Source organism: Xylaria bambusicola (assembly GCF_022495145.1).
Source record: "Xylaria bambusicola strain CBS 139988 unplaced genomic scaffold F5B22scaffold_20, whole genome shotgun sequence".
In the NCBI taxonomy this organism is placed as follows: Eukaryota; Fungi; Ascomycota; class Sordariomycetes; order Xylariales; family Xylariaceae; genus Xylaria; species Xylaria bambusicola.
In genome coordinates, this window is record NW_025953573.1 from 151,329 (window position 1) to 168,955 (window position 17,627).

General features: G+C 48.6%; 3 protein-coding genes across 3 annotated transcripts; 1 reads left to right on the plus strand and 2 right to left on the minus strand.

Moving 5' to 3' along the window:
* Positions 1–688: 688 nt before the first annotated feature.
* Positions 689–3,780, plus strand: F5B22DRAFT_178584 (fungal-specific transcription factor domain-containing protein). Its single transcript, XM_047969387.1, has 6 exons — positions 689–1,353; positions 1,791–1,821; positions 1,889–1,940; positions 2,029–2,738; positions 2,811–3,512; positions 3,565–3,780. Exons 1-6 carry the CDS (start codon positions 1,054–1,056, stop codon positions 3,657–3,659), a joined length of 1,890 nt encoding a protein of 629 aa, XP_047830841.1. The 5' UTR covers positions 689–1,053; the 3' UTR covers positions 3,660–3,780.
* Positions 3,781–5,726: 1,946 nt separating this feature from the next.
* On the minus strand, positions 5,727–8,561 carry F5B22DRAFT_606337 (uncharacterized protein). Its single transcript, XM_047974914.1, has one exon. The coding sequence runs from the start codon at positions 7,856–7,858 to the stop codon at positions 6,440–6,442; it is 1,419 nt and encodes a 472-aa protein (XP_047830842.1). The 5' UTR covers positions 7,859–8,561; the 3' UTR covers positions 5,727–6,439.
* On the minus strand, positions 7,954–8,758 carry F5B22DRAFT_178669 (uncharacterized protein). Its single transcript, XM_047969388.1, has 2 exons — positions 8,259–8,758; positions 7,954–8,205 (listed from the first exon to the last, which is right to left on the minus strand). The coding sequence occupies exons 1-2, from the start codon at positions 8,585–8,587 to the stop codon at positions 8,049–8,051; spliced, it is 486 nt and encodes a 161-aa protein (XP_047830843.1). The 5' UTR covers positions 8,588–8,758; the 3' UTR covers positions 7,954–8,048.
* Positions 8,759–17,627: the final 8,869 nt, after the last annotated feature.

A 17,627-nucleotide genomic window follows, 5' to 3' on the forward strand; every position in this document is an offset into this window, starting at 1 on the left:
GTACCTGTCCACAGAAGAAACTCGCGTCTGATCGTACCAGAGCACGCTTGTATGGACATTGGTGAGATGCTCGATGGAGTTAGCAGATGAGATGTTATCGCTGTTGTTATTACGACGTACATATATATATACACCGAAACCTATTGTACATGCCTGCCTACATTACATCCATCCCATCCCATCCCATGATTCCATGCAGGCATATCACGGGAAACCCACACGATCCCACTATTTTCTGGCCGCGGGCCACTTTAGTCGACTACTACTACGCAGTCATACCGTGCCAGTTACCTCCTCGATGTCAGGATGCCTGACATTGTAGTCGGCTATCGTAGGCACCCGAGACTAGGTATAATAACTGCTGCGAGGCAAGTACCGTACCTGATTAGTGATTGTCAATGCTGTCGTGGGCGTTTCTCGATTTTCATCATATTTTCCCCCTTCTCGCCCGCTCGCCGGCACACCCCTCCCTCTCTCTGTCTCCCACTCCCATTCGCATTCTCCTTCACTGGCTAGATTGATCCTGCAGACAGGACGAGGACTTGAACACGGCAAAGGGAGAGAGCGAGAGCGAACGCGAGGGCGCCGGTCTACGCAGGACTACGGCACACAGACGCCAGATACGACTTAGAATAAAAGAGTACTTAGGTAGCATCGAGTCCCTTGATAGTCTTACTCGCCTCGTCGTAGTTTATATCTACTCCTGCATCTCCATTTTTCCCCAAACGCGACGGCCGTCTTGGCTCTTCCCCTCTCCCGCCCCCGAACGCTTTTATACCCATCCATCTCCATCCTTCGCACCCCCGATTCGTACGAGCGACCAGCATTTCGCAACCGCTTGTCCGTTATTCCCGGCCCGGCCAAGACTTTTGCTTCACCATCGCGCCTCTTCACTCCGCACCCGTTGCTCGAGCTAGGCAGTCTAGTGAGGTAGTGAGCCAAACGATACCCGCCTCCTTTCAGCCTTATTCCCCCCCGGCCGGCTTTTGTTCAGCTGCTGCAGCTGGGCACAGGAGATCGACGACCCACGGCAGCACAGAACCGCAATCGCGCATGTCGAGCTCCCATTTCCCGCCGCCGTTGTCGTACAGCAGCGGCCAAGGCGCCATCGGACCTTCGGTGATCCATTCGCCTCCAGCCATTTTAAGTCCCGATTCCACCAATTCCATTTACGCCTCGCCCGATTCAGGTCACCATCAGCCGTTCTACCTGCACAAATCGGACCCGGAAGACGAGATTAGCACTGGCAGCAGCGCTGCCGCCGGCCCCTCATTATCGGAGCCCCTGAAAAAGAAGCAGAAACGCAACAAACCAACGCTCTCTTGTTACGAGTGTGTCGAGCGCAAGACAAAAGTAAGTACTTAATTAATTAATTACACATCTCACTTTTTCAATTGTTTTCTTGGCTTTTTCCCTCTTTTTTTAAGCCTTCTCCAACATCGACCGCCAAACGGGTTATGCCACACAATCAGCTTCAAAGTTGGGCTTCAAGCAACCTCTTGCACATCATTCTTTGTTCCGGAGGACTGGTGGGGTGTATTGCGTCAGTACGACGTGGTACTGATGCAAGCGCCAATAGCTCGCGAAAGCTTTCCTCCTTTCAAAGGGTTTAATCGCGCAATTGGGAGACATGGTTGGCGGTATGTGTATTTGGTAATGTAATGATTGGGACTGGCGGCGGAATGGTGGCGCTCGCCTTGTGGAACGATCCTTTGGCCTGAACCCTCATGACCCTGATTGGCCCCATTGATGCTCATGAAAAGACGTATTAACGGTCGACTGGGATATAGTGTGACAGAGGCAGACCACATTGCTTGGCATGTAAGTCACCAGGTTGCTCATGCATCTGCGCTTCGATCGGAGAATTTGCTGACATCTCGTGTACCAGGTATAAAACGGCAGACAGAATGTCGCTATGCACATGTCGCAAACCTCCTAGAGTGAGTCGAATCCCCTTTACCTGCGAGCCCGAGATCATTCTCATGTCTTCGATGTGGGCAAATCTAGTCTAACATCGACTTTAAATAGGGAGACGTCGCGATCTGCTACCAACGGTCGGCGGATGACAAAACCTCCTAAGAAAAGGCTGTCGGCCAGCGGGATAAAGACGCCGGCGCCAAATATAGCAGACCGGGGTATCATGAACGGAAACATGGCGACACGTGCATCCGTTGCATCGTCAGCCGGCCTACTCTCTAACATCCCTTTCTCGCACCCCACAGCTTTCAATGTCTTTGGGATAGGCTCAGAACACCCCTTCGCCAATTACTGGACCTGTGAGGGTGGTCTCCCCGAGGTGATTGGGGTCCTCCCCGAGAAGCTCCAAGCCGACATACTGCTGAGCCAGTACTTTGAGTGTGTTGACCCTGTCTACCCGATGATACATAGCCAGACTTTCTATGCCGAGTATGAGCAATTCTGGATTCTGAAAGACTCAGGACAAAACAACGCATCATTTGTATCACTAGTTTTCGTCATGCTCGCATTAGGAACACAATTCGTCTCGAGTACGAATCCCCAGGATCGAAAACAGACCGCTGAGTTCTACGCCTCAGCTGCCAACCAGGCGTTGCGTATGAGCTCGTACCTCAGCACTGCCTCTATCCACTCGGTCCAAGCCATGGTATTGCTCTGCTACTTCCTAATCAACGATAGCCATGTATCAGACGGCTGGGCCTATGCAGGTATACTCATGCGCCAAGCGTACGCTATGGGCCTACACAGGGACCCTAACATCGGTATGTGCAAAAGCTCCCTAAATGAAGAACAAGGTTCGACGTTGAAAAAGCAGCTAATTGGCTGGTTGACAGTGACACCGACTGCGTCACCGTTCGAGAAGCAGCAGCGGCGAAAGCTATGGCAGGCAGTTTTGCTCCAAGACACTTTCTTGACTGTGCTTCTCTCTCTACCCCCAAGCGCCACACATACCGATGTGAGGATAGACGATTTCGCCGAGCAATCGGGCCACATGAGCCATGCGGACCCCATTGACACAGCTTATATCAAGGGTTCGTGGATGTTAGCAAACCTGGTGCAGGAAACGATATGCAGCCCACGATCGCTTGACATGCCCATCTGCTCTACTCAGCGGCAAAAGTCTAAACTTGTGGCCGACTTCCGCTCCGTGTACCGGTCGTTTCCGGACATCTTCCGCTCCTGGGACCCAGACACGATCGCACAGCTCGCCAATAACAACAAGCGCGTAGTGCGGCAGGCGCTTTTCCTCAGCTCCAACTACTACCACAACCTTATGCTCGTCCATGCCTCCGAGAGCCCCGATGTACCTGTCAACATCCGCGGCACGCTCGAGGCGGCCCACGAGGCTATAACCACTTTCTTCGTCCTCTTCACGCTGTTTGACACCGAGGCACGGGTATGGTGGGTCTTCAACCACAGGGCATTCCTCGAGGCCCTGTGTATAGGTGGTGTGCTACGGGAAGCGACGCGAGATCCTTCTACGGCCGATCTCATGACGCGGGACCCGCTCTTCGCGAAGGCCAAAGCGGATATAGGCAAGTCTACTCTCGTTTATAGCTCAGAAGCACCGTGGCTAATGAACAACAGCACGCATGATCCAAATTATGAAAATTATGGGTAACGGGGGATACGGCTCTGAAGCTGCTCGAACTAGAGTCTCGGTTCTGAGCGAGTTTCTTTGAGCGAGGAGACTCGACTGTGGTACCCAGTAGATGGCGGAAAAGAGTCTATGTTCAATCACCGCCTGTCAAGCTACAAATTTGAGAGCAGTGTATCGTACGCCCTCCTATCCTCCTTGTAAGGAAGGCAAATGGAAATTACACATTGATATACCCAATCACCTGCAACAGGTTGTCGTTGACAAGCTATACAGCAACCAGCATGTAAGCAATACAACGCGACCCTGATAAAGCAGGATAGACCATGACGAGGCAGAGCGATTTAAGAAGGACAAAATTAGGAATACTAATCTGTTTACCTCGAAATCATATCAATGTTCTCCAATGGGAAGTGAAAGATCCCAATCCTGAATGCCGCGTGATCGCCACGCATACCCACCCAGCCTGGAGATCTACATAGAATACGATCTTAAGCTGTAAGACTCCGAGAACAAGCCATAAAGCTAAGGGGATGAGTGGTCGGTAGTTTCACGACGCTGCCTGGACTATGCTATCCCACAGGCTGTGCGCTCAGACGGTCGCAAAGGCAAGACTCCTGGCTGAAGTCTGGATGCAGGAGCGTGCGTTGGGATACCAAATGTCAACCATGCCCAATTCGCTTCCAAGAGGACGGGGATAATGAATATGCGGATTTCCACGTAGACAAAAAAGATGTAGTTTCACAAAGATTTGTAAGAGATGGGGGAGATGTACATACTAGGGGAACGCATGCAAAATTGGTCAAGGTCAGGCAATTTCATAGCTGCTTAGTCTCGACGCCCTGGGCTAGTTTAAGTGTGATGACGGCGTTCCCATCTTCCAATACGACGAAGAGCACCATAGCAGCGAGGATATCATTGTTCTGACGGCCTTTGCTTGCTTGTCGAAGTTGTTCCGAGAAAGATATGCACTATACTATCCGCTTAGGCGACAACTGCTTACATAGCACGACGCAGGGAATAAGGGATATATCAAGACGCTGTATCCTAGATATGTGCTGCTAAGCCCAGAGTGTTTTCATAGGTTCATGCTGTTCTACGTCCTTGACCTGTCTCACTAGGTCTGGTCATATCCAAAATGAAGCCACCTCCAAGCCCCCAATGTAGTTTTGCACCGCCAAAAGTAGCTACCTAGCTTCATATTGACCTCTATGCCGCCCTTCCCCGTAGGATTGGAAATCCACATTTAAAGAAACAGTCACTTACGCAGACCACGGCATTTCATTCCGTTATCTACACTACACGCCCCTTACCGAAGCAGCTCCGAAGAAAGGATAACAGAACCTAATCCACTCCGGATGATACTCATGCATCCCACGACATGCATCCGCGCTGCCGCAACCGCAGCCACAGCCACATTTCGCTACAGATATTGGATGCTAGCTCTATTACATCTAAAATATACACACAACACATACAAACAACACAGTAAAGTAAATAAAAATAAAAACAATCATACCTACTAACCTTCATCAAAGACTGATGAAGCGCACCTCCTCACCTCCCTCCTACTCTTCCCCAACACATCAATGCAAGAATGCAGGAATGCAGGAAGGAGGGGTCGCGAACCAACAAAACAAGAACCCCCAACAACCCCCCTCATCGTCATCATTCTTTCATTCACTCATCCCCCCCCCCAGCCTCGGCTCCATAGGCGAAAAAGGCGAGATCCCGAAACAGCGAAGCGGGCAAATCAAGCATGAAAAAAAACTACGAAAACGAAACAGGTCGTAGGCAAGGAAGGAGGGAAGGAAGGAATATAATGAAAGCATTAGGAATTACGCGTCATAGAAACAAACGATAACTCGTAATACCTTCACCACGGTATATACCCCCCTCCCTCCCCGGTGCCTTCAGAAAGAATAGGCGAGATTCACCATATACCGGTACATATATGTCCATAATAATAATAGTATACCGTCGTCCATGTATATCTTTTTCGCCTAAAGTTGGCGTTGAACATCCTTGGCTTATCAAGACAATGGATACTATACCGCTATAATTCCACTAGGTAGCTCATAACGCGTCGTTTCAGCGCGCATACAGATCGCATGCATACTATTTAATAAAATCCCAGGTTCAAACGACGAAATTCTCTATAAAAAAATGTGATGATTAAAGTACTTAAATTGTGACTATACTACCTACACAATAACTCGTGCAAGCGATGATTTATCAAAAACCATGCAAAGGTAGTTTCGGATATTTCCGGACAAACTCGTCCCTTTCAGCCGTTATATGATGGGGCTATGAGATTATACAACCATGATCGCTAAATTCGATAAGGGCTACTGGGCTAGATCCTAAAAGACCTGACTGACTGATATGCAGAGCTAAAATGGTATGAAACAAAATCTGAAGATGATGAAGCCGCCCGTGGACGGTATTTTGTGCCGTCATGTCGTAAGTTATGAATATCCCCTCCCCAACGCCTTGATGATATATATGCAACTGTCCTCCGTCATGTCCGCCGTGGGATTCCCAGTCTCTTGACTGGATTTGACCACCGCACCAAGCTAATGCAAAAATATGCCAAAAATGTACTTTTCCTGGTCTCTCAAGTTTTCCAAAATTGAAATTGCCCAACGCTCTAAGAGGTGGAGTGCGATTAGCTGATCGTGGTATTGTACCTCATTATATTGTTCCTTGGATATTTTGAACAGAGGATGATATAGTTGCTCATCAGATTCGATATAGAACTCCGTTACAATGTGTTTCGATAGACAGCAGAAATGGTATATGTGCAGTGTTGATATATGTATAGAGTGTGGTTTTCGAGGTAATCCCGTGGTCGTTATTGGTCTCCTAAACAGGGCGTCTCATCAGTCTTGTCGATCTGTAGACTGGTTTGAAATCGTCCATGTCTACGTCGATTCCTTCGTCGATCTCTAATAGGCCCTCTCGAGCTGGAAATTTGCTGGGATTTGACGCACCGATATCCCTCCGCATAGTTGACGGCCGGAACACCCGAGGCCTGGCGGCATCCATCTCAGGTGCTGCTTCCCGGGAGACGTCAGGGACCAACTCAACGTGATGTTCAATTATCTCAGGTGTAGATTCAGGTATCGGATTGGGGTCAGGCTCAATTATCCCCTGGCTTCTAATTTCGGGCCGGGCCTCGATTTTGGGTTCGTTTTTCGTCTCGTTCTTTGGCTCGGTTTTCTCTTCATCCTTGGTTTTCTCAGCGACTACCCGCTCTTTCTCATTGACGGCCAACTCCTTCACCTTCACCAAGCGGGTCTTGATCTTCTCAATCTCCTCATTACAATCGCCATCTCGGAGAAATTGGTGTGCCCCACGCTCACATAACCCTTGAACGAATTCAAGCCCCTTGTCTAGTTCATCCCAGATGTCACCCTTCTCGTTGAAAGCGCCGAGTCCACCATTTAAAGCACTGGTTCGCATACCCCTCCCAGGAATTAAGCCTAAGCCCGGGCTTCTTAAAGCGCCTCCGTACGAGCGCGTGCTGAAGTACTGTAGTTTCATCTCTTCCGGACCACCTGGCCTAGGATTGGGAGCAGGTGGAGTGGGACGTGCAGCAATCAGACCATTTCCAGGTTTTAATTCACCCCCTTCGTCATCCTCATCTTCCTCAGGCATTTCAAGCTCGGCAAGGCGTCTGATGTGAGCGACTTTGGCGGCCATCTTGGCCTTGCGCATGAGGTTCCGCTGCGCAGAAACGAATTTAACGAGTTCTTCGAAGAAAGATTGTACGTAGCTGTCATAGTAAACCATTACCATCCTTCGTGACCTATACTTAGGCGTTGCTGCTTCACCGCTCATCATTGAATCCGTCTTTTGTCGTTTGCGAACAGTTGCACGGGCGCGTCTTTGAGCAGTGGCTACTAGTTCATTGGTATGTCTAACAAGCGAGGAGCCGGTCCACGGGTCGCTAGCAGGCGTTGATGGTGGCTGTGGACCATTGGGTCGAGCATTGCCACTTGGGGTCTGAGGAGGAAGCGCGGTAATTATGGGCTTTGGCATTTGATCTGTTGTCGGATCTGGGTCAGGAGTTGGTAATGATGGCCCATCATCTTTTGGCTTGAGAGATTCTGTAGAACCGCGATTGCGAATGGACCGAGCAGACGATGAGGGTGCCTCAGCTCCAGAAAATTTAGCCAAGTCCCGTTGCCGCTGTTCTATCTGACCGCTAAGTTCTTCCAAGCGCTTCACCCAGTCTGGTGCGTTTACTATGACGCTATCCAAAGGATCGGTTGTCGCCATTTTTGACCGAGAATCAGACTAATTCGAAGAGAATATCTTTTTGAATAGGGTTGGAAAAGTTGAAGAGCGATGGTTTCGAGACTACGCCAACATCTGGCTAGCAATATTCGAAGCGCGCGGAGTTAGATTGGGAGGGAGGGCAAAGGAAGTCGAGAATTATGGACTTCTCGGCATCTGGGTAGGCCGCGGGTTAGACAGTCAAGGAGCAGTCGTCGAGAGGATCACATTCGACGGTGCATCGACCTGTCCCTAAGAGGAACTCATCAGGATAGCCTATTGCTGTAGGCTGCGTAGTTGTTGATCTCAAAGGCGCGATCCAAGAGGCACAGGCGGGATATTTGCTGAAGCTGCCCAACGATTAGCTGAGGGATCAAATGTGTGAGACGGCAATGCCAACAACCGAGGCAAAGGAAGCGTAACACAACGAATGGCAACGGAGGACCTACACGTAAGTAGGGGTAGATTTAGGGCGACTGGGGAGAAGCAGTTGATGCTAGGAGAGATGTTGAAGCCGATTGACGCAAGAGAATTGGCGCGCGACAACAGCAACAACGACAAGATGAGGAGAACTGCAACTGGGGGTGTAGGAGGAAGACAAGACGATGGAGATGGAGATGGAGATAGAGATAGAGATGGATTATGGGAAGGATGGATGGTCGGCGGACGATAGGGTACACTACGGAACGGGTAGTGTAGGAACCGCACTGTAAGTAGCGGGCCAGGTACCATTACTTACCGCTCGGTGGTGGAGTACTTAGCGTACCGTACAGTACGGTACCTGCTAATACCACCTACCGGTATGCCTAAGCAAGGTACATACTGTAGGTACTTAGAGTAGTAGGTACTACATAGGTAGGTACCTAGGTAAGTATCTCGCTGTAGGTAGGTAGGCAGTTGGATAACGGACTGGGCATTGAGCGGAGATGGACACGGAGAGAGAGAGAGACGACAGGGGGTGGGTGTTGGTGCATGGGCCAGACATGGGCTTACGCTAGGCACAGAATGGACTTCCGCCAAGTTACGAAGGTTGGTAAGTAATTAGAGTGCTGTGGCGTGCTGTAGCGTAGTGTACCTAGAGGGTAGTGTACAGTAGTGCAGTGCCATAATAAGTACCTACTCTGTACTTAGAAGAAGGGACAAAGAAGATGGAGGTAGAGAGAGGAGAGACAAGCAACGGAATAAATGAAAATAAAGAGAAAGAAAAAAAAAACGGTGAGAGTTTTCTGCACTTCATCTAACCTTGTACTGATATACCTACTGCCCATATACTGATATCTCATCGTATTGAATCCCTTATAACTCCCATTCAAAGCGCCAGTGCGAAGACTGTAAGCTACCTGATTATCTAAGAACCACCATACTATTATAGGGACACTCTACCAAGCCCCACCACTACAGACAGGTACACTGATCCCCTTTTCCATGTAAATGCGGGACGAGAAGGACAGGCTGCCGCCGCAGAAAGGAAATCGTAGCAGCGATATCTTATTTATTAGGTATCCTACAACACAATTCGAAGTAACGCTCTCGGTACTGTAGGTTCCCTGAGTTGTGCGTCCAATTGTGCGACCTTTTGTCCACAGCTAGTCTCCAGTTGGGCATCGTCTATCCATGTATGTACCCGCGTACTTTATACGATTGGCGGCGATTGATCGACCTCAGACAAGGAGATATCCTTGTCAGGTTCCGCTTGGGGGGGTGCTTGGCTTGATTACCTGCCTCACCTGCTCGCCTGCTGAAAGTACCTACACAGTAACTAGCGGACTGGTCCCTGAGAGCGAGAGTGAGTGGCATTCCGTCTATTGTCGTTTTCTGGCCGGTTTGATCGCCGACCAGGCCGACCAATCTACATACCTACTTACTTAGTACTCACAATCTACTCGAGTGGCGCGCACCTCACGGACGGCCTCACGGACGGGCCTCGCAGAGGGCAATGTGACAAAGTACAACGTTCACTACCTACAGACACACACACAAGTGTTTCCTGAAGCGGCAAAAGGTGCAACTAACTCATCATATCATACATACCATACCCCCCCAAATCCTGAATGCTAGGTAGGAATTCGATAGGAACCAATGATATCTACCGTCTCTACCCAGCCTTCAACGTAGGAGCCGCCAGGAGCAGCGATGCTGGTCAATACTGAACCTTACCCCAGAATCTGACCCAGGCTTGAAGAACCTGCCTTCGATGTAAGTAAACACAGGCTGAAGAAAGAAATGAGTTGAGTGATATAATCCCTCTACTTACTTCGTAAGGTATCTAAATCAAAAGCGATGTCACGTCCTGCCACTCGTGAGGTTTAGAAAGAAAACCCCGTCCCCACAGATGGATGACAGATATCTACATTCTGCATATTACTTACACAAGTCCTGCATACTTAGAGAGATCCTTGCACCAGATAGCGATTCCCAAGCTGCACAACATGGCCCCGAGGAGTACCTACCTACCTACCTACCTATAGTAGTAGCATTTGCACGTGTAATTGGCAACGGCTTTTCCTGTTGGTCTACGTACATACATCACCCATTATCTATCAATCATCGTCTGTCATATGTTGTACCTACCTCGGATATTGCTCTTTCTCCCCTGGGTAACAGTCCCGCGGCACGTAGTCATCATCATCATTGGTAAGACACAAACAATGTTCAACGACCTGCTTTACTGTGTATAGGTAGGTACACGTAGTAAGAGCTCATTTAAAACATCCAAGTAGCTACAATGCAATGCTTTGAACAACCCACATGTACTACTTATGTAGGGATCTGAAAAGATGGGGATTTTCACGCTTTGGATCCGCTTCGATCAGAAGTAGTGTAGTGTAGTGTACACTACCGGTACTGTCTTGTCTTGTCTTGTCTGTCTGTCTGTCTGTCTGTCCACCAGATGATACATTCCTTTTATCAAATCAAAAAGATGGGCTGGTGCTGCTATGCCTACTGTAGAGAGAGATCTTCTCCTCGCATAAAGTGCCCTGCTGCTGATTACTTATTCACTCTACTAAGTATTAGTAGATACCTAAGTACCTAGGTAACCTTACATATAAGCATGTACGAACAACGTGTATGTTTGCCGCCGGCAACTCTTTTCTCTCTAACGCCTTTCTTCTCCTCCCTTCCTCCTGCTCCTCCTCCTCCTACTTACTCCTCTTAAAGCACGGCATACATACATAACCTTACTTCGGTAGTTATTTTAGCGTTGGACATCCACCGAGCCATTCGAAATGAGTGAGTGAATTAGTGATTCCAAGTTTTTTTTTGTAGCGTTAGCTAGGTATCTCAGATTTTACGTGTCTAGGTAGGTACCTACCTCTGACTGTTAGGTACGCATGGCCTAGAATCGATCATATGTCGCTGCATATTGATACGAGCAGAGAAAAAATCAGACGTGCATATTCTCACCAACAGTTTACTACCTACTTACTCTAGAGTATGCATACAATGTATATGTATGTAGCTAGATAGATCGTAGATGTATATGATGTACCTACACTGCTACGGCGTAATTGCACATCGGTCACACAGACTTCGCTGTTATTTCCCGTTCTAGTAATGCAGTTAGCTGTTAATACCTACCGTCCATGGATGTTGACCATACTAGGTATGTGATGTAGGTATTGTAATGTATGTATCGCAACGATTGCCCTGTACAAAACGGCGCTTCTTCCGCCCATACTTCCTAGATAGTATGTTCAGATACGTTCTTCCATAGTATTGACGATTTCGCGCAATCTGTCGTCTGCCAACATACCCTAACTGCTTATAGCCCGTCCCAAGGCCCAATATGGTCTGATCGTTTCTTAACCGCGTCGGCCGAGTCGTCTCGGCGCCATCATGATGTGGCTGTGGATGGCCTTGTCAATTCTTGGCCTCATACCTTGGCGGTCTGAAGAAACAGGGCCCCCCCATTGGCGACTGTCTGCTGTCATGGGAAGGAAACGAGGCTCGGATCACTGGCTGTCCGCCGTATGTTTCATTGCAGCTTTCATACTTCGTAGTAGGTACGGAGTACGTAGGTAGTGTAACCGATCCCAGGGCCAAGACCTACCGCCCACCTGCCCACCAACCCGTAAAGGGAGCAGAATAACGAGCAAGCTGCCTAGTTGGCTAACCGCCGCATCCCTTTTCGAGTATTCTGAATGGTCAATGGGGGGACAAGTCATGATGGCACTCTATTGTCGCATTGGCAGATATGCACGATCGCGGTTGGTAGGTTCTGGTAGGTATTTCGTAGGCACTCCCGCCCGTGTCCCCCTGGGATGCGCAAAAAGTCCGCCGATACTTCTTTCAGCAACCGAGCCTCCAGATCTTCCAACCAGATAGATCCTCGGAACAATTCTCGACGCTTTGGTACAGTGGTATGGGAAAACTAAACCTGGCCATTAATACAGAATTAATTCCTCACCTGCCAGCCCACTACGACTACACTACGTCACGATCTTAGGTAGTCCGACAGCGCCATAGGTATTGTGTCGCACGGGTGTTAAGTGTCAATATCCCTACATTCAATGGATTGCGCGACAAGAATCATGATGGTCGTGCACAACAGGAGAGACTTCCTTCGCTATTGCTCCTCAGCCAACTAGGACCCCGCGTTTCGCGAAGTCCTGCTCGGCCATTTCAGACGCTCACCGATAGTTTTAGTTGCCCGTGCTCTTCTCGCGAATGCGCGCGACCGTTTCTTACAGTAGTCTTACTAAATATGTCTTTTCGCCCTTATGCACGAGATCGCCTGAGCTTGGCCTGAGTTGCAGGTTTGTTGGTGATGACTTGGCACGGGCGCATCGGAATTAGGTCGATGGAAGGAAAGACAAAACAAAACCAAAAAAAAACCAGGCGGTGTCAAAGAAAGATCCGGTGCCGATTGCTTGCAAGCGAGGCGATTCCGCTATTGTTGGTGATCAACTGCTGATCTTACAGAAGCACTTATCAGAAATCGTCGAGAGACTGCCACGTCTTTTTATGATAGATCGTATTCAGCCCGCGATGAGACCATTTCGCCAACGGCTTTTGGCCAAAGACCTACTACAGTACACTATGGTCCTTAGTGTAGGATAGGTCGGACTCTCTTAGTAATTAGTTAATAGAGCGTGATGACAGCCCGTCCTCCGTCCTAGAATCTATTTGTAGGATCCCGTTAGTGGCGTACGGCTAGGCGGAAAGGCCCGCTTGTCCGACGCCTCTTGTGTGTATGCTAAGTTATTACTAAATGTGTAGTAGACGACTACTTATGACAGGCCATTCTTGGCGGCTCAGACTTCGCGAACATGACCTCAGCTCTACGTGTTGTTATATGTGCGTTGCTCTAGGTATCACAGTGGTATCTTCCTGCGTTTGCAGGCAATAGCGTCGAGATTGTGCATCCTTCCCCATCCCTCGCATCGAATGGAGCGGAGTTGGAGTAGGTCTCTCTATCCAAAGTGAGAGGACAACGAAGCGGGGATGCGCATGTTCCGGTATGTATCTGTTGGCTGCAATTTGAATATCCAAGTCACCTTTGCCTCAGTAGACACGCTCGACTTGTCAGGAGAGCATATATTACACCAGATGTACACATGCATCGCCCTGCCCCCAGCGGCCAATGAAGTCCGGGAACATTATGATAAGGCATGAAATATGCCGTGGCCTAGCAACTAGCGCGAATGCTCGTATGGATCTCGAACCTATGGCTTCATCTTCTCAACTGCGCCAATGTCTCCTTCGGCTGCGGCTCTCAGAGGCTGGTCCGCAACGTCTCATGATCCACCGCCATCTAGATTGCCGAAGTCGACCGGAGCGGATGAACCTGGATCGAACCACTCCTTCTTTCGGCACTCTTGTCCACTTCGCATTACACCGGAACAAGTAAGGCGAGCATTGTCTCTCGAGTGTATATGGAATAACCTGCTGTTAGCTGTAGTCCTTCGACTCTTTGAGTGCAGATAGGCATGGAAAACCGTGCATGACGCATGCAGACCATGCATACACAGGCGCATATAACGTCTACGACAACATGGGCCGAGACGATCATTGATTCATCAATGCGGAGTACCTAGCTCACCGCCAGAACTCATACCAACAACTTTCTCCGTGCTCTTCGTTCCCTCGCCTTCTAGAGTCCATTTGTGGCTACGCGCGGGAGCTTTTAAGAGTTCCCTTCGGCTTCGCGCATTGCCAGGGACCATTTGCCAATTACCGTCTAGTTGAGACACTATGTAGGGATCCCGTAAGCAGTTCCAAGGATGATACCTACTGTAAGACCAGGAACATGTCCACTCAAAGACGGAATTGAAAGCTAGAGCCATGCCACGTGGGAGGACAAAACGGTGTGGCCGTTAGATGTGCTCCGTTTCCTATTTCCCCAGGTCTTGAAAGGATCCTTCGGAAGGAAGAGGGGAAATTCGCATGAGATTCATTTGGTGGATGACGGTGGTCAGCCAACCCGTCAAGCCACGGCCGCTCAGGTACCTAGCCCAAACTCACCTCCCACCTAAATCGCATCATTAGGAATGGTCTAGGCAGAGTCTAGGGTTGGAAGCATATTTTCTACGATGCAAAATTGAAACAACACACGCACACCTCGATCCAAAATGCACAGATGTTCTGCCGATCATTCCCGGAGGCGGCGTCTTAAAGCCGACGCCGACGATCAGCGTATCCATAGAACTAACAAAATGAACAGCTAACCTTCTAATGTTGGTTAGGAAGAGTAGGCATTGTCGTTTCCAACGTGTCACTGCTAACGTACAACGTCCTTGAGAACATGCCATCCCAAACACCGAGCGTCAACGATAGGAGGATCAAGCTCCTCGAAGCATGAATCACGTAATCAACTACTTGGTCTCTTCGACCCTTCGGCTCTCACATTCGCGCCCGAGATAATAATAAAAAAAAAGAGGTGGAGAGACCAATACCAAGCATTCTGAAAATAGCAACACCTCGTGCAACACCTACCACACCTACCTACTCAAAACGGCAGATGGTTAGCCATTAACCGAAATACCCTGGGTATTGATTAATTTTAATATGTTATAATGCTCATGAAATATATACCACGTGTAGTGTTTCCCATACGAGCCCTGTTTCAAAACTTCGACTCCCCTCTTCAGTACAGAAGGCTGTCGAGGCTTGTGCTGAGCGTCTGGTATGCCCAAGCGTTCATTCAAGAGCATGTATCCAAATCGCACTGCATTGACAAGAGTAACATAGTGACCTCCATATTCTATTTATTCAACCTAGCTTGTATCCAGTGTACAACTCCATGAACGTCGCAGCTGGTTTAACCGTCCACAATTACGAAGTAGGTACACAGTAAAGCCAACCCCCTCACCTCGGCTTTAGAAGGTAAGCAAAACTCGCTGCGAAAGAAAAAGTTCCACGCGAATTCTACACCAAGCGGAAATGGCGAACAAAATCCACTTTGGACTTTTGTAATGTACACTACGAGCTTGTGCTGCACTGACCGGCATTTGCCATGTATTAGAGTATGTAGGTGAGAGGGGACTGGGAGGGGAGAGAGGGGGAGAAGATCGACACACATCAAAACCCGCCCTAATAATTTCTTGGCAACAGCCATGAGGTGGTTAGTGTGAGTATCGAAAGAGGAATGGAAGACTTCTTGGAAGCATCAAAGGTTTTGCATCCACGCACGCACGCACACCCTTTCTTGCACACTGCCTACTGTAACAGAAGGTCAGCTAGGCCTATAACATGCCTTTACTATTGCAGCATGGCAAGTATTTTACGAGAGAAAAATCCTGGAAATGGATTCTACAAGGCTGACACCATTGAACACGAGTCGAAATACATTCGTGTACTTAAGTAAAATGCTTCTGTACATGCCTGCCTCCACAGTAGAGACCCATGCAGCCATGGACTCCAAGATAGAGAACACGCAATCCAAGGGGGAAAGCTTCGAGAATTCAGTACTTGCGTGTTGTTGACATGGTAGAATCAACCACTGCCGGAGCTACCGAGAGGAGGCGGGCATCACGGGTAGGACAACTGCAAGGGTCTATCCGTAGCGCATTATTACATGTAATGAGCATTGCATGGTTATGTTGGTCCATTCAGCGAAATCCGCATGATATACGAGTAGGTATGCGAGTAGTATCCCGTACACCAACAGCCTTTCTCCCCCCGGTGTGCGGTGCACCCACACACACAGAGAGAGAGGAAACTTTCACGTCAGCTCTCGGCGGGCCACCACGGGAATCTGCCACGCGATATCATGCCACTACCGTATACATACTTACTTACCGAACAGTACATGTAGAAAGTGTGAGAGTTTGCTTGGTTTTGCGTGCTGCAATACACCGCGTTACGATACACACTCCAGCCCCCAGAGCCGAACAATTTATCCCATACCTGAGGACGTTTCATTGACACAACTTTCTGCTTACAGGTAGTAATGCCCTGAGAGAAGGAAACAGAGAGTTACTCCTCGCCTTCATTGGGTAGTAGTAGATATGTATGTGCCTGGTAACGGGCCAGGTCAGCAGGTCCCATCAGCGATAATACTGTGACAGCCGTGACACATTCTAGAAACAACGTCAGACCAGAGGGAAGATCAGTGTGTGGGAAATATCTTACAGGGTCCCCTCCCCGGTGCGGCTGAGCACGTGTGAGGCCTGTAGGTGGATAAGGGTAGGTTTGCGGATGATACATGCTCAACTTAAGTACACAACACTGTGTAGGATAGAGGGCGAGATGGGGGATACATCAGGTAGCATTTTTGTTACAAAAGTTCCAGTGCCATACCTACTATAGGTATGTCATCTGCAACCTACGGCGTGCTTATAGATCGGCGATAGGAGGTTCATGTAGTATCCGCTGAGCTTCAAGTGAGGGCAGATTTCTCTCGTGTGGTTTCCAATAGTGCCGGAGACGTGATGATACAGTACTCCTGGTTGGACCCATGGCAGACTCTCGCGATGTCCGGCATCGTCACACCTTCTCTACAGTATATACCACCTACCCACTATCAAATACCTACAATCAAAACACACCTCCTGACATCTCAGCAAGTCCTAGATGAAATGTCATCGTAGCAACACTAGCAACATGGCACTAACACCGCATAACGAAATGAGACTCAAAGCAAATCCCTTCCTCGCACAATGCGTCACCTAACACCCCATAATCACAAACATTACACCAGCCTGCCTAGGTAGGTACCTAGGTATTCCTGACACTAACAGCCTCGGCGTCATGTGCCCATCTACATGTAGGTATCTAAGTAACTAACACCCCAAAAAAAAACAAAAACGTAATTTCGCATCGAATCACCTATCGGTTCAAATCCCGAACAAAAACGACTAGGAAGGAAGGGAAGGAACACCAATCGCATGATGTGCTTTCCTCACGTATATTACTCGTAGATATGCGGCGACGAATAGGATTTTCATTTTACTAATCCCAAAAAAATAAAATAAAAGTAAAAATAGAATAACTAGAAGAGAGAAACAAAAAAGACTTACAAGACCAAAAAAGGAAATACACCAAGTTTTGAGACACAATGCTCTACAACAGACATACTGTAAGTAGAGCACGTGAGAGAGGAATGGGCGAGATGAGACGACTACCTATTCGCTTTGCAGGACGAATGTAGAAAGTTCAATTACCTCGGTAGTTATGCTTGGGTCGCATTCAATCTTAATACCTTTTCCATCGTATGTTTCACTCGCTTTCATTTCTCGGGCGTGATATTTACTTAGGAGAAGACATGTGTGGATCTCCACATGTAAGTACGACATCGATCGTTCTTCTAACAACCCACGACCTCACCATG

Excerpts from the sequence above, each read along its gene's own strand:
- F5B22DRAFT_178584 (XM_047969387.1), top strand. The coding sequence starts at position 1,054 with ATGTCGAGCTCCCATTTCCCGCCGCCGTTGTCGTACAGCAGCGGCCAA. Across the intron at positions 1,822-1,888 it reads CAGACCACATTGCTTGGCAT|GTATAAAACGGCAGACAGAA; the intron begins GTAAGTCACCAG and ends CTCGTGTACCAG. Across the intron at positions 1,941-2,028 it reads CATGTCGCAAACCTCCTAGA|GGAGACGTCGCGATCTGCTA; the intron begins GTGAGTCGAATC and ends GACTTTAAATAG.
- F5B22DRAFT_606337 (XM_047974914.1), bottom strand. The coding sequence starts at position 7,858 with ATGGCGACAACCGATCCTTTGGATAGCGTCATAGTAAACGCACCAGAC.
- F5B22DRAFT_178669 (XM_047969388.1), bottom strand. The coding sequence starts at position 8,587 with ATGGTACCTGGCCCGCTACTTACAGTGCGGTTCCTACACTACCCGTTC. Across the intron at positions 8,206-8,258 it reads GTTACGCTTCCTTTGCCTCG|CTTCAGCAAATATCCCGCCT; the intron begins GTTGTTGGCATT and ends ATCGTTGGGCAG.